The sequence below is a fragment of the Lycium barbarum genome, chromosome 4 (assembly GCF_019175385.1).
Source record: "Lycium barbarum isolate Lr01 chromosome 4, ASM1917538v2, whole genome shotgun sequence".
In the NCBI taxonomy this organism is placed as follows: domain Eukaryota; kingdom Viridiplantae; phylum Streptophyta; class Magnoliopsida; order Solanales; family Solanaceae; genus Lycium; species Lycium barbarum.
Window position 1 is genome coordinate 38,848,337 of NC_083340.1, and position 24,588 is coordinate 38,872,924.

The 24,588-nt window shown below is 32.9% G+C and overlaps 2 protein-coding genes across 3 annotated transcripts; one reads left to right on the forward strand and one right to left on the reverse strand.

Moving 5' to 3' along the window:
• The first annotated feature begins 7,182 nt into the window (after positions 1 to 7,182).
• On the forward strand, positions 7,183 to 10,214 carry LOC132635920 (cytochrome P450 711A1). The gene is made up of 5 exons (XM_060352529.1): positions 7,183 to 7,653; positions 7,751 to 7,903; positions 8,288 to 9,050; positions 9,490 to 9,585; positions 9,670 to 10,214. The coding sequence occupies exons 1-5, from the start codon at positions 7,406 to 7,408 to the stop codon at positions 9,997 to 9,999; spliced, it is 1,590 nt and encodes a 529-aa protein (XP_060208512.1). The 5' UTR covers positions 7,183 to 7,405; the 3' UTR covers positions 10,000 to 10,214.
• A 37-nt stretch (positions 10,215 to 10,251) lies between these two features.
• On the reverse strand, positions 10,252 to 14,427 carry LOC132635921 (protein IQ-DOMAIN 6). Of its 2 annotated transcripts, none has more exons than XM_060352531.1 (5): positions 14,122 to 14,427; positions 13,574 to 13,804; positions 11,594 to 11,821; positions 11,154 to 11,267; positions 10,252 to 11,074 (listed from the first exon to the last, which is right to left on the reverse strand). In XM_060352531.1, exons 1-5 carry the CDS (start codon positions 14,185 to 14,187, stop codon positions 10,418 to 10,420), a joined length of 1,296 nt encoding a protein of 431 aa, XP_060208514.1. In that variant the 5' UTR covers positions 14,188 to 14,427; the 3' UTR covers positions 10,252 to 10,417. The 2 variants fall into 2 exon arrangements, with proteins under 2 accessions (XP_060208514.1, XP_060208513.1); XM_060352530.1 differs by having other exon boundaries at positions 10,252 to 11,077; positions 14,122 to 14,418.
• Between the last annotated feature and the right edge of the window lie 10,161 nt (positions 14,428 to 24,588).

Sequence of the window (24,588 nt, forward strand, 5' to 3'; positions counted from 1 at the left end):
ACATCATTCACCTATACATTTTTTACATTACATACACTACACTAATCCTAGGGTCAAATCAAGTTTCATCAATTTTTTGTCAAATCGCTTTTTCAAAAACTTTATATCAAATCACCTTTTTAATAACTTTTTGTCAAACTACTATTTCAAGGACTTTGGTCACATTACTTTTTCAAATAATCTTTATCAAATCACTTTTTAACAATTTTATATGACATACCTTACTTTTTGACTTTTTCAAATTATTTTAACTAATACTTTTCCTTTCATCTTGCTATTTATTACAAATATTACACTTTTGGTCGATGAAGAAATTTCCGTCTGATTTCCAAGGCCTTCCCTGCACAATAGACGAGTTTTTATTTTAAGTTTATTTATTATTTCTTTAATCCATTCAATAGTTATTTATTCTCTTACAAACATTTTTTTACGAAGTGTTTATATAGGTACCGGGAGATACATCTCGAAGATGACACTCAGAAGGAACCCGAATCACTGTTTGTATTTACTTTCCGAGTTCGTTATAACTGTACAAAACATAAACTCGTAGTACAGTGGAAACTTTATTTTTGTAATGACTGGCCGATATATTTATTTACTTGTCACCTCGTCTGTTTAACTTAAAAGTTGCAATTCGCTTTAGGCAAGACTTAGACCGTCGATACTGTCATAAATAGATTAAATTGACTTGGTATAAACACTTTATTAATTAAATTCACACTTTTGGCGTTTAGGCAAAAATACTAGTTCATCATTTATTTTATATTCTTTATACACTTTAAACGCAACGCACATTTTATATATTTGTTTTGTATACACTAATGCACATTTTAGTTAAGTTAAATCCACATTTTTGACGCTAGGTAAATATTAGGCCGTCTATTTACAAATCTTTTATTCTTTAAAGGTATTATATCTTTTCACTCATTTTTTATACATAATTCATTATACTTTTTTTTTACCAACACTTTTACAATTCCTTTGTTCCTTGTTCTTTTGATATGATATTCATTAAACAAACACTCTTTTACGAAACGGTAGAGACAAGTCAAATTGACTTCGCTTTTTTTTTTTTTTGAATTCTTTCGTTATGTAAACGTTTTACACCGATGAATATTCTTAAATTCTTTTTACATTCTTTATGCACTAATATAAATATTTATACAATTCTTTATATATTTTTATGTTTGATATACACTCTTTTATACTTGAAATACATTCTTTATATATTTAATATACATATATTATTTTGTATACACGGACACACATTCTTTATATACTTGATATATTTATTTTACATACTCTTACATTTTTTATACATTCTTATTATAGTTGTATACATACTTTACACTAACGGATATACACTCTTTATACCAACAGATACACTTTTATACTTACGAGGTACATTCTCTTTTATATAGTCATTTTTAATATACATTCTTTATAAATACTTGATACTTGGTGTAAATACATTTTTATACACTGTATATACTTAGCATATAATCACCTAGTGTAGCTTTTAATGAAATCACAACATTTTGAAAACAGATAGACAATCCCCCTCTAGTGTTCAGTTAAACTAAGTTTAAGGACTGTATTTGGACGAGCTCTGAGGGATGCCTAATACCTTTCTCTCGGGGTAAATAAAATTCTTCTCTAGAATCTCATAGGTTTCATGGTCTAAAAATGGAGTAGACACACAAATACATATATGTTTCCTGTTTTCCTTAAAAATAAGGTGGCGCCTCTAACCTTTTTTAAACCAGTTAGAAGAACCGGGAAGTTACAAACTATCTTGGACCCGTTCAAAATAAGGCGTAACAATGTTCTATGAGGATCAATTTCCCTTTGTCACTGATCCAAATAATTCCACACCTATATTTCCATGCCCTTCTTCCACTCAAAATTCTGTACCACCTGAAGATGAAGATTTTCCCCTTTTCTCTCAATCAGATGATGCTACAAACTCATCCACCTCTACACCTCCTTTTGACACTGTTCCTTCCTCTCCTTGTCCGAACACTTCTAATTCTTCTATCAACATCCCTAGTTCCTCTACCATCAATCCTAGCTCTTCTACTAACATTCCTTCTCCATCTCAACCCACTGATTCTATTCCAAATTCTCCACCTCTACAACAAACTATTGCTACACCTAGAAGATCAGGAAGAATCTCTCATACATCAAAGTATTTGCAGGATTTCATCTGCAACACTATCTTTCTAAAAGATCTAACCAAGTCCTGTTTTGAACATCCCTCACAACCTAAAATTCACTCCTTTAAAACTTTGTCACTCACTAATCAACACACGATGCAGTCTTTATCCAACTTATCTGAACCAAATAGTTCTCCTAAAGCTGCAGCACATCCAGGTTGGCAAGCAGCCCTGGACGCTGAGATAGAGGCACTACAACTAAAAAATACATGGGACATAATTGAATTGCCTCAAGGAAAGAAAGCACTACCTTGCGAATGGGTATATAAAGTGAAACACAACTCTGGTGGAACTGTGGAAAGGCTTAAGGTCAGGTTAGTTGTGATGGGGGACATTCAAAAACAAGGTATAGAATATAATGAAACACTTTCACCTGTTGTTAAAATGAAAACTATCAGATATTTACTAGCAGTTGCAGTCAAAAAGAATTGGTCAGTTTCACAACTAGATGTGAACAATGCGTTTTTACATGGAAATTTGGATGAAGAAGTTTTCATGAAGTTCTGTTGTACCTCCTACTCCTAAACATGTATGTGTTCTAAACAAGGCTCTCTATGGCCTTAAACAGGCTTCAAGACAGTGGTATTCTAGACTTGCTAGTGCCCTGAACTACAAAGGATACACTGCCTCTATGAATGATTACTCCCTGTTTTTTAAGCAAAATGGGGATCTTATTTCAATCATAGCAGTATACGTTGATGATAGTCTACTTACAGGAAATGACACAAATGAAATTAGTGGGTTAAACATTTCTTGAACTCTAAGTTCAAAGTCAAAGAATTGAGAGAAATTCATTATTTCCTTGGAATGGAGGTTATACGAGAACCTCATGGTTTCATCATCAGTCAACGAAAATTCACTTTAGATTTACTCAAAGAATTTGATTGTTCACATTTTCCTAAACTCACATCTCCCTTAGATCCTTCTACCAAATTAAATTATGATGCTACAACAGATAGTCCTATGCTAGATCCTACAATTTTTAGACGTTTAGTAGGGAAATAAATTACCTCACTCACACTCGTCCGGATTTGGCATTTCCAGTGTTGAAACTCAGTCAATTCATGCAAAGACCTTGCCTTTCTCATTAGTCTGCTACACTTAGGGTCTTAAAGTACCTTCATTAGATCCAGGTCAGGGTATTCTTCTTTCTTCAACCCCTTCTTTTTCCCTACAAGCATTCTGTGACGCTGACTGGGCTTCATGCTTCGACTCCCGCTGTTCAGTAAGTGATTTTTATATAACACTTGGGGGTGCTCCAATTTCTTGGAAATCGAAGAAACAAGCTTTGATTTCCCTTTCATCCGCCGAAGCCGAGTATAAATCCATGCGTAAGGTAACCTCTGAACTCACTTGGCTCATCCGATTACTTGAAGATCTATCTCTATCACCATGTTTACGAGTACCCATTCACTCTAACGGTCAAGCTGCGATACATATCGCTTGTAACCCCGTTTTTCATGAAAGAACGAAGCATGTCGAGCTTGACTATCATTTTGTTCGATAGCAATACCTCTTTGGTCTTATATCGCTTCGATTTGTTCCATCTGACCATTAACTTGCCGATCTATTTACCAAACCTTTGACTGGAGCTTCTCACCGTCATATACTTTCCAAGTTGGGGGTTTCTTCACTGCCCTCCATCTTGAGGGGGGATGTTGAAGATAAGAAGCTCCATTTATCTTCATCATCGATATCTATGGGAGCTTCTATCAAATCGAGAAAGAAAGAAAGAAAATGGAGAAGAAGATAGAGTTGATAGAGTTTCAGACATAGTTTGAATTTGGTTTGTTTGCCCACAGTTTCCAACTTTCCTTTTATTCAAAGAAGAGACACGTGGAAGACATCAGACCATTCAAGTTTATTTAGATGGATTAATTGTCAGCCGTCCGATGGATAATAATCACAGTTGTAAACAACACGTGATCAGACATAGAAAGAAATCAAAGTTGTTATTCTGATTGGGATAGATAGTGTAGATGAGAGACAAGTGTACAGCTGATATATTTTCTTTTCAACAATTTTCTTTTATCCTTTTATACAAATACATGTATATATACAGGCATGGAGGATGAATAAAGATTACACAGAAAATTTCCCAAACCTTTTCTCATATCTCCTACATAATCTCAGGAAGGATAGATGTACTTGAGCTGATTCTTGTAATGGATGATACTTGTCTAATTTCAGGTATCAAATTTGGTGTTATATTGATCTTTCAGGCTCTACATAAATAAACTCACGTTTGTCTTTGATAATTTTTCTTTTCAAGGAGAGAGCTGTATAAAATTTAACTAGATAATTGGCCAAAGTTCTGGAGTAGGACGTTTAGATTGAGATGCCGACATATTATGTGACATGTAGTTCTAAACCTAATGTAATAGTAGGATCAGGAAACATCTTAATGTGTATAGATCATGTAGATTTTAATTATGTTATCAGAAAAGACATAAAAGGGCAAACATGAACTAGCTAGGGGTGTACATGGACCGGGCTGGTTCGGGTTTTTCAAATACCAAACCAAACCAATTGCATCGGGTTTTTAAATTTATAAACCAAACCAAACCAACAAAAGTCGGGTTTTTCAAGCTCGGGTTTTCTCAATTTTTTCGGGTTTTTTGGGTAAAGTCTTCATACTAAACATATAACTTGTACTTCAAATATTTCTTTAGTCATAGTAAGATATGACTATATAATTAAGATACTTTTTAAGAAAATAACACAAAATGTGATATGAGAGATGACATTGTCCTAAAATAAAAAATAAAAAAATGAAATCGCATAAAATAAAATGATCATAATCTAACAGTACTAAGTCATGTTATAATAAATCCTGCTAATTTATAAGGCATATAGAAAATGATCATAATCTAAAAGTACTAAGTTATGTTAAAATAAGTAAGGTTAATGCGTATTAATTACATGACTAAATATTAAAGAAAAAAATAAAATTAAGTTGTATATTTTCACTATCTAAACCATAAAACTAAATAATAGATATCCAAAATTATTGTCATTCCTAGTGTTAGAATTGAATTTCTTTTGTTAGCATTAGTATTGATGTGATTTTTTGCTGGGTTTTATTTGAGTTACTAACATCTATAAGCTATAAAACTTAGACCATTCAAAATTCTAAGTCCAAGCTTGAAATAATATTTTAAAAGACAAAAAACTATGAAAAAGTTTAAGAAATATTTATAAATAACATTATAAATAGATTTTTCTATGTATAAAATATTTATTAAACTTTATATATGTAATGTCGGGTTGGTTTGGTACGGTTTGACTTTTTTTTTAGTTAAAACCAAACCAAACCAATGGTGGTCGGGTTTTTCTTTTTAAAACCAAACCAAGTCAAACCAAATCACTAGTCGAGTTTTTTTCTCAATTTGATTCGAATTGTTGGTTTGATGTGATTTGTCGGTTTCCTTTGTACACCCTAGCATGAACCAATAAGGTTTTTTTTTTTTTTTTAATTAACTTGAGAAGGAAAGGGAAAAGCACTAGTTCTCTGGTTTGGGAAAATGCTTCAAAGAATATGCCAAATATAAGGGGACATGAACCAAGACAAATATCAGTTTAATCTCAACAATAAGCAGGATCAAAACGAGGTATAAATTTAGGGTTCAGACAAAACTTGAAAGTGGGAATCCTAATCAGATCTATGTCCGAATATTACTTATCTTTTGGAAAGCATAAAAAATGTAACCAAACGACTTGACCTGGCATAAAACAATTAAGCACCCTAGGATTAAAAGAACATTTACTGTGACAGGTAGACAATTTTTTAGTATATTATCACACGTAGATATTGGTATCAAATGTGTCTGATTTCTGACTACTCATGCGACATTTGCGTCGGCAATAAATAATGCCAAAGCTTGATCGCAATAATATATTCATGCACATCTTCTCAGTAGGGTATTATTTTTCACTTGCCCAATAGGCAATAGCTATAAGGGTAAGGTAATAGTAGATCTTTTGTTTCTTTACTTCTTCAAGGCCAAATAGAATCTTTAGAAGTTAATATGTAAAATCTCATGGATTCAAAGAGGTTCAATATTTATGCTAATTAAATTGGCATTTGCACACACAACCAGCTGGAGCTTAATGTAGGGCCACATTTGCCTTTGTACTATTCGGAATTGACTACCTTTGCACTCCGCTGTATACATTTAGAGTCTGTTTGAATGGGCTTAAAATAAGCAGTTTATAAGTCAAAAAAAAAAATTGGGGTAGGCTAACTTATTTTTTTGGCTTATAAGCTGTTTTCAGCTTATAAGCTGCTTTAGATAAGCTAAGCCAAACGGGTTCAATTATTTTTTTGGGTTTATTTTATGCCCAAAATGACTTTAAGCTGGCCAGCCAAATACTCAAAAAAACTAAAAACAACTTATAAGCAACTTATAAGCTCATCCAAACGGACTCTTAGTCTAATATCAGCCTCATCGTTAGGAGACAATCTCGCGTTTGGCCTAGACGTGTGATCAGTCCCACAGTCTCGACGTGTCATTCATTACAAATAAATTCTATAACCACTAGAATCTTGGTTTCTTGTTTTCCTATGGTCAGTCCCACTTGCCTATGGTTTTGCTAGTTGGACTAAAGCAGCTTAAGTGCCAAAACTAGTGCTCAAGTGAAAACAGGCAGACCAAACCTAGTGGAGTAGCAGAGGACGGTTAATATCATGTGAAAATTAGAGTGAGGCCTTATTCTCTACCAAATTGACTCAACTGGCATATCACTCCACTCAAAAAAGGACAATGAGAATATAAAAGGCATCACGGCAAACATTTTATTTGGAGAATCATTATCTCTGCTCTTGCCTGGACAAGAATAGAGTATACTTTTTATGTATGAATCCAAATGAAGTTTGGCATTTTCTAGTAGCTTACTAGGCACTGTCTCTATATTTTTCCTTCCTTTACCGGCCTAGGTTAATCTGCAACGTCAAAATATCAGAACTTGAAAGTGGAAAATGGAAAGGAAAAAAAAAAACACATATAGAGGACCCCACCATTTAGGCATAGCTATCATTAAACACAAAGACTAACAACTCATGAAATGATTTGATCATAGATCAAAAAACAAGGCCGGCTCTACCCCATCAATTTCAAGATTCTCCTAAAATATTTGTGTATATATAGTCAACTGTCCATTTGATATCCTTCTCCATCAAGGCAAAAGAAATGGTGTTTCTAAGCACAGCAATTCAACAATCAATAGTAGAACTAATAAGGTTGCCCATAGCCCCAACCATATGCACTATCTTAGCCTTAGTAGTTGGTGTTTTGGTCTACATGTATGGACCTTATTGGCGGGTGAGAAAGGTACCTGGTCCTCCATCTTTCCCCCTTGTAGGACACCTCCCTTTGATGGCTAAGTATGGACCTGATGTCTTCTCTGTCCTGGCCAAACAATATGGTCCTATCTTCAGGTTTCCCTTCATTTCTTGATTAGTGTATTTGGATTCTAGTTAATCTGAGTATTCATGCAAGTTTACATGGTGATGCTTATTTGTTATTCTTAAGCAGATTTCACATGGGCAGACAGCCATTAGTTATTGTAGCAGATGCAGAGCTGTGTAGAGAAGTTGGGATAAAGAAATTCAAGTACATACCAAATAGAAGCATCCCATCTCCCATTGCAGCATCCCCTCTTCATCAGAAAGGCCTATTTTTTACTAGGTAAACTAGTTCAAGTAGAGAGAATTTTACATAATAATTCATCAGTCTCTACTCTCTATAGGTTGATGAGGCATATTCAAGGGAGCCATTTCTAAGGTTCAAGCTAAAATAATAGTATATTATAAAATGGAAGATTACATCATATTCGATGCTTATGAACACGCGCAAATTTTTCCCCCAAAAATAGCTAGAAGTGCCTTATAGGAACACTCTATCATGTGTTCATTTGCTCAATTGGATAGACATGGTTCGAGCTCTAAATGAAATTTACTGGCCAGTTTAAGGGTTTGTTGATGTATTCAGCCTTATAAAATACATGATGGTTTTAATTCTGCATAATGGAAATTTTCAACTAGAAGAAAGCTAAAGTTGTTTTAATTACAGGGACTCAAGATGGTCAACAATGAGAAACACTATTCTATCAGTCTACCAGCCATCTTACCTTGCTAAGTTAGTGCCAATCATGCAATCATTTATAGAGTCTGCAACTAAAAATCTTGATTCTGAGGGAGATGTCACATTCTCTGATCTTTCCCTCAAGTTAGCAACAGATGTAATTGGACAAGCTGCTTTCGGTGTGGATTTTGGACTCTCCAAATCAATATCAGACAAAATAAACCATCATCAAGATGATAGTGAAGTGCAGGAATTCATCAAGCAGCACATTTACTCCACAACACAACTCAAAATGGACTTATCAGGTTCTGTTTCAATCATACTCGGCTTGCTTGTTCCGATTCTTCAAGAGCCATTTCGCCAAGTACTCAAAAGAATCCCGGGCACTATGGACTCGAAAGTGGAAAGAACAAACAAGAATTTAAGTAGTAGGCTGGATGAGATAGTGGCAAAGAGGACGGAGGAAAAAGATCGTGGCTCAAAAGACTTCTTGTCGCTTATACTGCAGGCAAGGGAGTCAGAGAAGTTAGCTAAGAATGTTTTCACCTCAGATTATATCAGTGCTGTAACTTATGAGCACTTGCTGGCGGGTTCTGCAACAACATCCTTTACTTTGTCTTCTATCATCTATCTGGTTGCTCTCCATCCAGAGGTTGAACAGAAGTTGCTTGCAGAGATAGATGCTTTTGTCCCTGATGATCACATACCCACTGCCAATGATCTTCAGCAGAAATTCCCATACCTTGATCAGGTAAATGTGAATTTTTTAGGGGTTTTTCCATTTTTGACCCATCGTCCGAAATTAGAAAGAACAGGTGCTAATAAGTGTATATGTTTTGTATATTTATGTATAATAGGTATACGATGTTTATATTATATGTATATTGTCTTAAATATACAAAACATATACATATGCTGGCTATACTTTTTCGGGCGGTCCAAATGTAATTATCCCAATTTTTATTATCCCAATTTTTTCTATCTTAATCTTCTGAGAAGTTTAATTATCCCCTTGGGGTGCGGGCCTCCCCCAAACCTGTTAACGTGGAATGCTTTGTGCGCCGGGTTGCGATGCCCTTATAATCTTCTGAGAAGTAAAAAAAAAAAAAAAAAAGAAGAAGAAGAAGAAGAAGGGAGAACTAGATTATAAAACCGTTCTCATTCTTCTTGAAATTGCTTATAAACTTTAGGTAATCAAAGAAGCAATGAGGTGTTACGTTGTCTCGCCCTTAGTTGCCAGAGAAACATCAGCTGAGGTGGAGATTGGAGGCTATAAACTTCCTAAGGTTCATATCTATTTTTCCTATAATGTGCTTATCTTTTTACTCTTCCATGAGGTAAATTTTAACATATTTGTTATAACTAAGCAGGGAACATGGGTTTGGTTGGCTCTTGGAGTTCTTGCTAAGGACCCAAAGAACTTCCCTGAACCAGAGAAATTTAAACCAGAGAGGTTTGATCCAAACTGTACAGAGGAAAAACAAAGGCATCCTTATGCAAATATTCCCTTTGGAATAGGGCCACGAGCATGCATAGGACAGAAGTTCTCCATACAGGAAATCAAACTGTCACTGATTCATTTATATCGCAAGTATATTTTTCGACACTCTCCCCTCATGGAAAGCCCATTGGAACTTCAGTATGGCATTGTCCTTAACTTTAAGCATGGTGTCAAGGTTCAAGCTATCAAGCGTAAATGAAACATTCGAACATCATCTCTAATCGTTGATATATCAAGCGTAAATGAAACATTCGAACATCATCTCTAATCGTTGATACAAGAGACAAGAAATGCATACTTGTAACTTCCACTATTTCAAATGCAACTACGCATTTCATAATAGAAATATTGCCTGTAACTCCATTTTTTATGACATAAAAAATGTGTGAGTCACTGCGTAAAGGTTCTGGTTTCTATCAAATTTCATACATGATCAACTTATCTCAGTAAATTTATGATAATAGAGCAAATGATCTATATAATAACATACTTGCTACGAATGACAACCGCAAACCAAGTCCAGAAAAAATTAAACATACCACACCAGCTTTTTGATTTTTTTTTTTCTACAACAAGAAGCTGTTGTATTGGTTGTCACTGCCCTAGTCATTCTATTATTACTCAAAGACACAATTCTGTTTGTCCCCTAATCTAGAGAACCTATCCATTCTAGTAGGAAGACAGAGAGGTCTTGTGAAATTGAGTGAAGAATCATAACCAGCACAACTCTTTGAGTCACCATTACTACTGAGTAAGCCAGAGTTCTTAAGAAACTGGAACTCATCCATGGACTGTCTAAGCATTCGCTGATTTCTCTGCTTGGCCTTGGTTGACTCAGTTAGGCTCATGTAATTCGGTCGACTACTATTGCTGCTATCTTCAGTTCTATCAGATGCCAACATTGTGCTTCCAGATATCGGTGTTGTTGATGTGCAGAATGAAGAGGATGCTGAACTCTCATCATATCTAAATTCAGAACTTGGGCTTGAAGAAGAACGAGTAGTAGGAGGTTTCACTGATATCCTTTTGGTGACATTGTTCTTTTTCACTTTGACGGAGCATGGTTCAGATGTCTTCAATTGATTGTCCTTGGACTTTGGTGTGGTCTCGAGGGAATCAGTGTATGCTTGTTCCATCAATCTGTTTTCCCATGGCCTTGCTGCCATCCAACGTTCTAACCAACTCCATCCACAATTACTCTTATCATAATCAAGACTTTTGAGTGATGGAACCGCGATAGTGGTTCTAGAATCAAAATTCTGGCTTGATTTAGACTGCTGCAATAGATAAAGCATCCAATCAATTGCTACAGGTCAAAAAGATGTGCTCCTAAATAGTTAGTCCACTATTTACCTTTTGAGCTTGAGAGTACGCAAGTGCTCTTTCTCTTTTTAAGACTCCCTCTTGCCTCATGTGTATCTTTGTTTTGACCTCATCAAGAGTCCCTTTACTGTCACACCATCCTTCCTGGTAATTAACAAAACAAGAAATGTGTTAGGAAATTCAACCAGTACAAAGAGCCACACACTTAGAAATCTTAACCAAAAAAGAAGGGTTTTTTTCATTTTTAGCCCGTTGGCCAAATATAATTAGTGACGGTAACCAAAATATACAAAACATATACATTGATTAAGTATATTCTATTATACTTATATTTATGTATATTATATGGATATTTATACTTAATATATAAAAACCTATACATCTGTTGGCTATTATTCTTTTGAGCGATTATTCTTTTGAGCGATCCAAAAATATAATTATCTCAAAAAAGAAAGACAAATGGTCTCTACCTCAGCTTCTTTCAAGGGGTCGAGTTTGCCACGGTGTTCCTCCAGTAACTTCTGCACAGCCTGGCCCTCCATGGACATACGAACACGACGAGCTCTAACTCGGGCTTGTACCCGAACTAGAGCTTGCATACACCTAAGAGTCACTGCAGCCTGCTTTCTTACTTGTCTGCCCCTAACAAGAGCTTGAAGCCTTACCAATCCTTTCAACGCCCTTAATGCTCTTCTTGCCTTAAAATGTCAAAATCAAGATCAATTTGGAGGAATATAGAATATTAAAACCCATCAATCTTATCATGCTCAAAGATAAATGTTAATCTTATCAGCAGAGAGGATCAGATGCTGTCGAAACAGATTTCTGTCAACATTCAGAGTTGACATCTTTTATTTAACGGAAAAGGTACAAAAATACCCCTAACGTATGGAAAATGGCTCACAAATACCCTTCATCCATCTATTGGTCCAAAAATACCCCTCCATCCACCTATTTAGTCCAAAAATACCCCCAACCTATTTTTTTGGCTCAAGAATACCCCTCAAACGAAAAAAAATAATTATTTTCCTATTTCGTTTTTATATAAATGAAATACAAAAAATATATATATATTTATCCTATTTCATTGGTATATATATATATATAAAATGTATTCCTATTTCGTTTTTATATAAACGAAATGAAAATAAAATTATTTTCCTATTTTTTTATATAAACGAAATACAAAAATACAAAAAAAATTATTTTCATATTTAGTTTTTTAATAAACAAAATACAAAAAAAAATTACTATTTCGTAGATATACCAACGAAATGCAAAACATATATATATATATATATATATATATTCCAATTTCGTTTTTATATGAACGAAATTAAAAAAAAAATTATCCTATTTCGTTTTTTAATACACGAAATGCAAAAAAAAAAAAAAAACATATTTCGTTGATTAATTCACGAAATGCAAAAAAAAAAAAAAAAAAAACAGTTTCGTTCATATTTGTTGATTAATTTACGAAATACAAAAAAATATATATTTGTTGCATTTCATTGATTAACTGACGAAATGCAAAAAAAAAAAATATTTGTTGCATTTCACTTCAACTTGTTACAAAATGAGTTAGATTAAATGGGTGGGATTTAATTTTTAAATTAAATAATATATGTGTCCAATCAAAACAAGTCACGTGACATTTTAAAATTGAAAAAATACCATCAAAATTAGGGTGTTAGTTTGAGGGGTATTGTTGAGCCAAAAAAATAGGTTGGGGGTATTTTTGGACCAAATAGGTGGATGGAGGGTATTTTTGGACCAATAGATGGATGGAGGGTATTTGTGAGCCATTTCCCGTACGTTACGGGTATTTTTGGACCTTTTCCGTTTATTTAATGGTTTTTTAGCCTGAATGTTGACAGAAATAGATAAACCTATTAGTACTAGTTTAATTTAACAAGTATGTGCATCATGATATAAATATCCTTCAAAGAAAAGAATTATAATTCTGTTACATAGATCTCGCCCCTGATCTCTCTTCAGCGGACATCTAGTTAACGCGAACCTCAGGACACTAGTAAATTAGAAGCTACCACAAGACACTAGTAAATTAGAAGCTACCACAAGACACTAGTAAAATTAGAAACTACCACGCAACATCTACACAATCATGATTCAAAGTTACTCGAGCAAAATACTAAATTAATTTTGGATAAAACTACTTGACCACCAGCTTTGAGATATAACAGGATTTTGATTGGAAGTGCACATGTACAAAATGAAAGAAGCAGGGGAAACATATCAGGTTACACAAATCTCAGGCACACAAACAAAAAAAGAACAAACAACAAAGCTAAAAAAGCAACAACAACACCCAGTGTAATTCCACGAGGTCTGATGAGGGTAGAGTGTACGCAGACCTTACCCTCGAGGCTGTTTCCGATTAAAAAATCTACTGTTGAAAAAAAAGGAAGGAAGAGAGTAGAAGTGATTACCAAGAATCCACGAAAGGCAGTTTGAATCCTAATAGCAGTCCATTCTTCCCTAACAGCCTTGAAATCTTTTGGAGGAGCTCTAACCACAGTAGCTACAGCAGCATTATAAGCATCATTGTTCACTGATGAACAATCTGACCCTTCTGACCCAACATTTCTGTACTTCAAACCCTTCCATGAAGACTCACCTGATGAACTCCTCCATAGCTTCCATTTCTTGCTCTTCTTCTCCTAAACAACAAACATGTACACAAAAGAAGGTTCATTCTTTAAACAGAATATGGTATGTTCATTCTTTAAACAGAATATGGTACATGTAACCCCGCAAGTGGGGTCTAGGGAGGATAGGATGTACACCGACCTTACCCTTGCCTTAGTGGGAGAGAAACTGTTTCCGAAAGACCCTCGCCGCAAAAGAAAACGAAAAGAATAGGAAGCAGATACAAAAAATAGCAGCAAACTAGCAAGATACAATGCAAATGCACAACAGACAGAAAATGTTAAACAAGAACCATAAAGATTGAATTTTTAGTGTATTTTGAGCTTACACGATCATCGTTTTCAGTCTTCTTGAATCCTATCAAAGCCTTCACCCATTTTCCAGAAGCACCCATTTTGTTTTTTTTCAAAATAACCAGCTTCAGACTATTCAATATAAAAGGAGAAAAGAAATTTTTTGGACAACAAAGCTTTCAACTTTCAAGAAGTAAAAAACTTGTAGTAGTACCACTACTTTTAAGTAAGAATAGTTGTAGATATCAATGACTATAAAGAAACAAAAGAGAGTTAAAGCAGAAAGAGAAAGTTCTTGTTAACTACCCAACCTAATGCCTCACTTTAAAGGGAAAAAGGATTTGACACAGACAGACTATTAATGAAACTACAAAAAGACTGCAACTTTTAATGTTTTTTTTTTTTTTTTAATTTGAGATATGGGATAGTGGGGTGGTCGTATATGCTGCTAAAATGCATTGTGGAAAGAGCCGTTGGGTTTTGAAATTTGAAAAAAAGAGAGAAAAACAAGGAACACTATGGTTGGTGTCTATGTTCCAGTTTTCCCGCTCAGGGGAGATGGGAACAAAAAATGACATTGGTTTTGTTTGAAATTACAAGAATGGGACCCAAGGTGCTTTTTGGATTTGACCCTAAAAAGGAACAACCCGTTTTATGAAAAGGCTCAAAAAGAAGCAGACAAACAACCTAACAAAGTCAGTGCTCTTAAGATCTCTATTTCTCTCTCACCCTCACTTAGCTGTTTTGTTGTACCACCAAACAATGCAACAAATATTTATGAATGACCCTTTTTCAACAAAAAATAAATAGAAAAATAAAAGTATAGTTAATGTATTAAAGTATAGTGAATGTATTACTTCCTCCGTTTTAAATTATTTGTCGTGATTACTAAAAATAATTATCTTAAATTATTTGTCGTTTTAGAAGTTTAAGACACAATTAATTATTTATTTTCCAATTTACCCTTAGTAAAATTTTATCATTAATTGAAATGATAAATAGAGTAAATATTTAATGGAGAGAATTATAACTTAGACATAAATAAGGTAAAAGTAGTCAAATAACTCTTCTAATTAATACATATTTTTTAAGGTGCGTATAATATCAAAAAACTACAAATAATTTGAGACTGGGTAAGTATGAATGACAGAATGGTGTTGCATTGGATCCCATCTAGGGACTGTCCTCTGCTCTGTTTTTTTCGGATTTTGGATCAACTGTCATAGGATTCAAATTCAAGTGCCCAATTATTGGGTTATATTTCTCCAAATTTATACTCCAAGATTTCCCTTCCCTTTTTTTAAAAGCTATGTTATGGACGGATGCAATTTTTATTTTTTTAAAATGGAAGAGATAAGTGCAAATTTTTATAATTAAATAGTTAAGATGATTATTGAACATGAATTTTGTTGAAAATGTGTATTTATAGAAAGTAATAATTTGATGAGAATGCTTACGACGAAATCACGAAGTCTCTTGAAAAATCTTTTAGAATCAATTACTTCGTATATGCAATAGACAAGCCATTTGTTTTAAAAAAAAAAAAAAAAAAAATTGAACAACTCAGAGTGTATGAATTTTTTTTTTTTGACTTTCTATCAAGTCATAAAATTTTGAGATCACAAGATGATTAGAATTTAAAAAAAAAAATGGGTTGACAAAAAAATTGGCTTGACCTTGAATGTTCATTACTTCCTCCGTGTCAAATTATTTATCGTTTTTTGTTTTATACGCCCCTTAAAAAATATTAATTAGGAAGAGTATTTGACTACTTTACTCTTATTTATGTCTAAGTTATAATCTCTCTCCATTAAATGTTTGCTCTATTTATATGTCATTTTCATTAATGACAATATTCTACTAAAGGCAAAATGAGGAAAAATTAATTAATTGTGCATTGAACTTCTAAAACGATAAATAACTTGAGACAACTATTTTTAATAATCATGACAAATAAATTGAGACGGAGGGAATAAAATACAACAACAACAACAACAACAAATGCAGTGTAATCCCACAGGTGGGGTTTGAGAAGGATAAAGTGTATATAGACCTTACCCTTACCTTGAGAAGATAGAGAGGTTGTTTTCGATAAACTCTCGACTCAAAGAACGATGAAAAAGGAGGCAGTAGCAATAAGTAGAAACAATAACAAAGTAATAGTCATTGTGATGTGGTCTAAACTTATTTTTTGAATTAAAAGTATTAAGCAACATAGAACAAGTAAAATATAATACTCCATCTTCACATATATGGAGTTATTGACTAAAAATCTTAAATCCACCTTTACTCAAAATTGGCTAACCACCACACTTGTCCATCGTGCCTACAATAACCAATCCTCGTTCATACATAGCTATAGGTCACGCTAATGCACTTCCCTAAACGGTCTTTAAGCAAATATAATTCACCTCTTGGGATAACATTATACTACGGGTTAGTACTACATGAGTCACATGCAGTCCTTAATAAATGCTCTCTTGGAGTGTTCGAAAAAGTATCTGACTTGTCATTCTAGGTTGATAGTTCCTTGAAGGTAGAGAAGGATATAAGATTTAAACTCTAGAGTAGTGGCGGAGTCAGAATTTTCACTAAGGGTTTCAAAATATAAAGAAGTAAATTCACGAAAAAACCCAGGAGTGTCAATATGTAATATATATACATAAAAATAAAAAATTTACCTAGCTACACAGTGTAATTTTCCGACGAAGGGGTGTCAACACGTGGCACCGCGACTACTCTAGGGGTTCAAGCTTTTAAATTTTTAGCATTGAATCATTATATTTTTAAAGTTATGGGTTCATATCTATTATTTATTGGAATTTTAGTAAATTTTTACACTTAAATTTATACCCCATATTGAAAGTTTGGGGTTCAATTAGTTATAGTGTTCCGTCCGCCTCAGCTTGAAGGCACAACTCTTCAACTTCTTTGAAATTTGGGAACATTTGTTGAATCTTTCTATTAAAGTACTAATGTAGTCATCACTTCATTTCTTACTTTGTAAAATTTTTAAGTACATGAAGCTTGAGTTGGATACAATTGTACCTAAAGTATGAAAATAAAAATTTGATATGCATCTTCATAAGACGAGAACAATTAAGGTCGAATGTTCACACGAAAAAATGAACTTTAACTTAATTGTTGGATTAATAATTATTACTACTATACAATATGATCAAAGTACAGAAGAAGTGAAAGAGTTGTAATCGATGACAGTTAAAATGTCCGCATATGCTGTAGAACACGTCGATTTGCCCCTACGTGCAACCGTAAATATATACTGACTTGTGAGACTCCAGGTTGACGTACAGTTACTTGACCACACATCTCAATTTTCAAATTATATCCTTTAATATATTGCTTCTGCTTTTGAAATTTGAAAAACCTTTGATAAGCTGTTATGGTTTTGTTTTTGGTAATAAAAACCTTTGATGAGCTATTCAACACGTCATAGCCCACACGTACGTAGTCCTGACTTTGTTGCCTATTTTACAATGTTATGTTGTTGCACATAGGGGTGGGCGTTCGATTTTTCGGTTCGGTTTTATTAAATTTCGGTTTGGTTATTTTGGATTCGGTTTTTTGAAGGTAGACACCAAACACCGAACCAAATTAGTTCGGTTCGGTTCTTTCGGTTTCGGTTTTTTAAAGTTCGGTTCGGTTCAGTTTCGATTTTTTCAATTCTGTTTTTTTAATTTAATATTATAAGCGATTCCATTGACACTAATTCATATTTTCAAAAGCAATAAAACATAAAACTGATAAACTGAAATCAAAATCAAACAAACAGGATACACAAGAACAGAAAACTATAATCATGATATAGGATTACTAGGTGTTATATACATACCGTAAGAATAATTAAGAAAACACATAAAGAACATACATTAATCCTAAAGAGACATCCTAGTTACCTTTCTTTGTTAAGGATATTTGATTTTTTCAATTGAAGTGGAAAATTAGAGATACAAATGCAAAAGAGGATTTATTACAATTGGGTTTTTTTTTCTTTAAACTTAATGGGCCTGGACTATTTTAATTTTTTTTGGGTAATGTATTAAATTTCGGTGCGCGTTCGGTTTTTCGGTTCGGTTTTATCAAACTTCGGTTCGGTTATTTCGGTTTCGGTTTTTTGACGATGGACACCAAACACCTAACCAAACTAGTTCGGTTCGGTTCGGTTCGGTTTTTCGATTTTCGGTATTTATGCCCAGCCCTAGTTGCACATGGACCATCCATTTTACTTACTCAAAAGTAGGGGTGGACGTTCAGTTCTTCGGTTCGGTTTTATTGAACTTCGGTTCGGCTATTTCGGTTTCGGTTTTTTGAAGATGGACACCGAACACCGAACCAAACTAGTTCGGTTCTTTCGGTTTCCGTTTTTTGAAATTTGGTTCGGTTCGATTTCGATTTTTTCAATTCGGTTTTTTTGATATGATATTAGAAGCAATTCCATTTACACTAATTCATATTCTCAAAAGCAACAAAACATAAAACTGACAAATTAAAATCAAAATCAAACAAACAAGATACACAAGAATAGAAAACCATAACAATAATATATGATTACTAGGTGTTATATACATACAGTACGAATAATTAAGAAAACACATAAAGGACATACATTAATCCTAAAGACACATCCTAGTGACATTTCTTTGTTAAAGATATTTGATTTTGTCAATTGAAGTGGAAAATTAGGGATACAAAAACAAAAGAGGGCTTGTTACAATTGAATTTTTTTTTGCTTAAACTTAATGGGCGTGGACTATTTTAATTTATTTGGGTAATGTATTAAATTTCGGTTCTTCGGTTCGGTTTCGTCAAAGTTCGATTCGGCTATTTCGGTTTCGATTTTTTTAAGGTGGACACCGAACACCGAACCAAACTAGTTCGGTTCGGTTTTTCGATTTTCGATATTTATGCCCAGCCCTACTCAAAAGCTTTGAATATTCATGAGCCGGTAACTAATAACAGTCTTTAGATACATTCACGAACAGTTTTGGTCCTTTAAATTTTGATTCTCCGTCAAATATTTAAGAAACTTTGACAATTAGATTTTAAAGAGAAATGTGAAAGGAAAATATGTATTTAAAGGGAAAACTACGTATATATACATGTTAAGGAGAAATATTTACGAAACATGACGATAGTTTTCCTTATTTACAAAACATAACGATATATTACGAAACATGATGGATTTTCATATATTTTTTATTTTTTTATTTTTTTTCAGAATATATATATATAATTTTTACTCAAAGGCTTAAAAAATTACCTCAAATTTTTGTGTATGGAAGCTGTATGAAAAATGTATGAAATGTGTATGTGTGAGCGAAATTTTTAATATAATTTTCATATACAAAATTGTGAACGAAAACTTTAAGCCTTGAATATTGTATGAAAGTTGTTACAATGTTGTTGTAGTTGTATTAATTTTCCAGAAACCTAATATGAACTTTATATACGAAAAATGTGAATGAAATTCTAAGTCTGGAACGAGATATATACATTTCATATCATTCTCATGCATAAAATTTGAGCGCAATGTTTAAGCCTTGATCGAGATATACATATTTCATATGTTCTTCATACATAAAATTTGAGCGAACTTTTTAACCCTTGAGCAAGATATACACATTTCATACAAAAAAATTTGAGCGATTATTTTAAGTCTTGAATGTTGTATCAAAGTTGTATACAATATTGTTGTACGTGTATTAATTTTACAGAAATCTAACATGAACTTTATACACGAAAATGTGAGCGAAATTTTAAAACTTGAGCGAGATACATTTCATACTGTTTTCATACACACATTTTGAGCGGATTTTTTAAGCCTTGAACGAGATATACACATTTCATATATTTTTCATACCGTTTTCATAGACTAAATTTTGAGCGAACTTTTTAAGCCTTAAGCGAGATATACACATTTCATACAACTTTCATAGATAAATTTTTGAGCGAAAAAAATATTTTACAAAAAATAAAAACATATTGAATTTTTTTTTTAAAATAATTTTTTTAAAAAAATATTTTTTAATTTTAATTTTTTTAGAAAGCATGTTTTGTATAGGGTTTGTAATGTTATGTTTTGTAAATATAAAACTATCGTCACATTTCGTAAATATTTCTGCTTAAGATATATATATACACACGTAGTTGTCCCTATTTAAAAAGAATACAAGGAAATCACGTCAACTTCTAAAAAAAACTGCACCGTCAAATATTGCATTAGACACTAGAAATAGGCAAGGAAAATATCAAAAGTTACACCAGACATAAAAGATAGACCGAAACAAAAGCAATTACAAAAACTGAACCTCCATATGTGAATTAATCCCCTTAAATCTTTTTTTCTTTTATTGTTTTCATTAAATCTAATAGCCAGAGGGATTATTTTTGTCATTTTCACTGACAAAAACATAAGTGACTACTTTGAAAATCAAAATCACCTACTTAAAACCTAACCTCAAACATAAGGGACTATTTAGTCATATTCACTGATGAGAGCATTGACGATGCAAAATTCTTCATTTTTCCCCTGACACTATTAGAAGTGAATAATGGGTTAGATACGATTATAAACAAGTGACACACACAAAGAACGAATAAGGGGTTATCTTTTTTCGGTACACTGAGTAAGAGATTATATCACACAAAAGAATAAGCTAATTAATTGTAATCAAAATTTAGGTGTAGGAATTACAATAGGATAGAAGAACATAAGAAGTGAAAGATCGAGTTATTTACAGACGGACGGGAAAAAAATGAAAACTAATATAGTGAGGTTAATAAAAGATTATTTATTGGAATTGAATCTCATCTTGTTCCTATCCATTTTATGAGCTAGACCACAGAATGAATATAAGGACCACATTTCTGTACACATCCAACAAACATCAATGATCAAACTAGTGTCGCTATCTGAACTTTTCTCCAACTCTTTAAGTTGCATCTTAGACTTGAAGAAAATTATAAAGTAGGAGTAATACTCTATCTCTTTATCCATCATCGAATTTTTATTTCTCTTTTATGCTTAGTTTGTAGGGATAGGGCCTTTTTCATCTGTCTTAGATGTAAACGTGACCTTGACACTCTTTATTTTAATCCTACAAAAACAAAAAACAAAAAAAAACTAGCTATAGGGTTTTACTTTGAGATACTGGTTCAATTTTCTTTTCTTTTTTAATTGGAAAAAGGAATTAAGAATGGGATAATTACAGCCCAATTCCTCAGCGTCAGGGGCGGATCCACCCTAAAGGGTGGGGTGGCCCACCCCCTAGATTAATAATTTTTTTATATACTTATGTTTTAATTTGCTTAAATTAGGTTAAATATTTGATCCTGTCACCCCCAGTTTTAAATTAGCTAAAGGTGTCACGGCTGGTAGACACAAGTTTGAATCTATCTTGAACATTTTCCGACTCCCGTTTTTCTTTGTGCTTTTTACTTCCTTTGTACCAGTAATTCTCTTTTCGGCTCTCCCAATTTTCTATTTATCTTTTTATTATTTATATTGTCTTTCCTCTTTTCTATTATTTTATCTGTTATCTCTAGCGAGAACACACAAATATAAACTTCAAAATCCCTTAAATAAGCATTTCTCTTATTCTCAAATCTGTGAGTATTTAAATCGAAAAACTTGGGTCTCAATGGGAATTTAGGATTGAGATCAAAATTCAATTTTTTTTAATAATTTCTTTTTTTTATTACTCCCATAGTCCATGTTTACTTGTCTATATTTGACCTGGACACTCTTAATAAGCAACAAAAAAAAAATGGAGAAATGAATTGGAGTACTTAATAATAAGGGTAAAATAGTTATAAAATGGTAAAGTATGTCTTGGTTTTTCAAACTATATAACTTACAAGTAAAAGTGGACATATATTTTTAGTATAATGGACAAATAAAAATGGATGGAGGGAGTGTATTTAAAAATTTATGCTATTGTATAATTGTTAAATTCAATTTAAATCACTTTACTAGTTAAATTGTGATGGAAATTTCATAAGCACTGCTTAGAAAAAACATGAAATTTATGATTTATTTTTTATAATTCTACATTTATTTATGGGGTGTATTTACCTATTGAAGAGTTTTTTTTCTTCTTATTTTGATTGGTGTAATTCCCTTATTGATGATGTTATTTTACTTGTGCAAATTCATTTTTGAATATATATAAGAGATGAAAGTCCCTCGGTGAAAATGTTGATTTTACTTTTGTTGTTAATGGGTGTGATTCATTGTTTAAGATACTAATTATGTTCATTTCTTGATTTTTGAGATGTAATTTCATATTTGCAAATAAAAAAAAACTTATTAAGTTGACCTGAATAACTAAAAAGAGATGGACCCGACCCAAATACACGTTCCTAACAAGATGTACATCAAAGAAAAATTGTGGCACTCGCCACCTTCAAATCCTAGATCCGCCTCTGCTCTGCGTGATCTATTTATAAGATAGCCCGCAAATGTATAGGTTTTATATATTTATACTAATATATATCACTGTATAGATATTGTATATTTGGACTATAACCGGTAATTAAGTTTGGTTGAAGGGACGTAAACGAAAGTATTCCAATAGTCCAAATTTGAAATATTTATTTTATTTTTCCTTTATAATTTTGAGAAATCAAACAAGAGATCTTTTTAAGAAAAACAATGGTTACCTAGTGAAAAAAAAAAACACACACACAGAGACTCGCATCAAATGAGGGGTATTAAATGGTTAAGACTTGTTTTTGGACCATCCTCCTTAAGGAATCTGTCATTTGCCTGTGGAAGTCTGAATCAAATATAAACAAATGACTTAGAAAATGACACGATTGATCAGAAGTTCACTGCAACGAGAAAGAAAAAGAAACATCTTAACAAAAATTAGGCATGTCTATATAGTCAGACAGACACAACTTTCAAGTCCAATTAAATGCTGCGATGAGAATTGTAATCTACTCCATATGTAATTTAATGGTCTTCTCTTCGAGGCTTTGACCAGAAAATTTAATGCCCTTTACCTCTGCATTAGTAACATTTACTAATGTACTACTCGGATATTCTAATACCTTCAGACAGTACTACTCTACCTTTGTTTTCAAAGTTAAACAAGAAATGCATGTACTATTGTTTAAACGATCAGACATGTACAAATGTTTGTAATCATACTCAATTGTGCATGCAACTGATTTTTCTTCTTTTTTCTTTCTTTTTGGGTTTTAATTTAATCGTATTTTGTCCTTTTCCTTAATATTTGCTAAAAGAGGTTGGATTAAATAAATCTGACAAAGCTTGCTTTGCAGAGATTGACCGGAAGTAAAACCCAAACCTCAAAGAAGAATCCTAAGGTGATAAAAAGAAAAGGAAAAGGTCATTTGAAATGCTAGTTTCAAAAGGTTTAGTCTTGAGTTTATTCTATACTATAAGGTGTTGTTTGGTAGTGGCATGAGGTGAGATATCTAGGATTAAGTTTAGGATTAACTTTATATCGTGTTTGACTAAGGCTATAAAATTATCCTGAGATAGATTTATACCGTCAACCAAACACAGTATAAATATAATCCCAAATTTAATCCTGAATATCTCACCTAGAGGTGGAAATTTGAGTCCATATTTAAAAAATTATCCCATTTTACCCACATGTTAGTGAGTTGGGTCACTTATATTTCAAGTAGGTAAATATGGGCTTCAAGTCTCTCTTTAACCTATAAAAATATGGGTATCCATATAAAAACACACTAGACCCAATAACAACTCATTTTGAAAATGATAAATTTCTTTCTTACTTCCTACCCCAACCCTTACCCCACCACCCACTCCACCATGCCCCCCACCCCACACATTTTTTTTATTTCATATATTTTATTTTTCTTTTATAAAAAGCTTATAAAGAAAGAGAAGTTTTTTTCTTACCTCCCACTCCGATCCCTACCCCCACCCCCACCATACCCCCCTCCCAAAATTCAATTTCATATATTTTACCTTTATAAAATTTTATAAAAAATGAAAAAAAAAAAGTTCTTACCCCCACCCCACCCCTCCACGACACCCCCCCCCCCCCCCCCAAATTTCAATTTTCATATATATATATATAACTTCTATAAAAAAATTATAAATAATGGAAAAGAATTTCTGGTCCCCCACCCCACCCCCTGCCCTACCTCCACCCCTCCCCCCAAAAAAAAAAAACAATTTCATATATTTTAATTTTATAAAAAAATTATAAAAAATGAAAAAAAAAAATTCATACCCCCACCCCACCCCTCACTCCTGAAATTTATATGAAAAAATTAATTTAACTTGACAAAAGAAAATAATTATAAACATATACTTGAAATAATAGTACACTTATATAATATGGGTTAACCCATAACCAACTCAGTCATTTATCACCCAACTCATATTTACCCACATAAAATATGGGCGGTTTGAAACCCAGCTCATTTTTATTCAAATCATTTTCAACCAAACCAAATCCAACCAAACCCACCCATTT

Excerpts from the sequence above, each read along its gene's own strand:
- LOC132635920 (XM_060352529.1), top strand. The coding sequence starts at position 7,406 with ATGGTGTTTCTAAGCACAGCAATTCAACAATCAATAGTAGAACTAATA. Across the intron at positions 9,051-9,489 it reads AATTCCCATACCTTGATCAG|GTAATCAAAGAAGCAATGAG; the intron begins GTAAATGTGAAT and ends TATAAACTTTAG. Across the intron at positions 9,586-9,669 it reads GAGGCTATAAACTTCCTAAG|GGAACATGGGTTTGGTTGGC; the intron begins GTTCATATCTAT and ends ATAACTAAGCAG.
- LOC132635921 (XM_060352530.1), bottom strand. The coding sequence starts at position 14,187 with ATGGGTGCTTCTGGAAAATGGGTGAAGGCTTTGATAGGATTCAAGAAG. Across the intron at positions 13,805-14,121 it reads AGACTGAAAACGATGATCGT|GAGAAGAAGAGCAAGAAATG; the intron begins GTAAGCTCAAAA and ends TTTGTTGTTTAG. Across the intron at positions 11,822-13,573 it reads CTGCCTTTCGTGGATTCTTG|GCAAGAAGAGCATTAAGGGC; the intron begins GTAATCACTTCT and ends TGACATTTTAAG.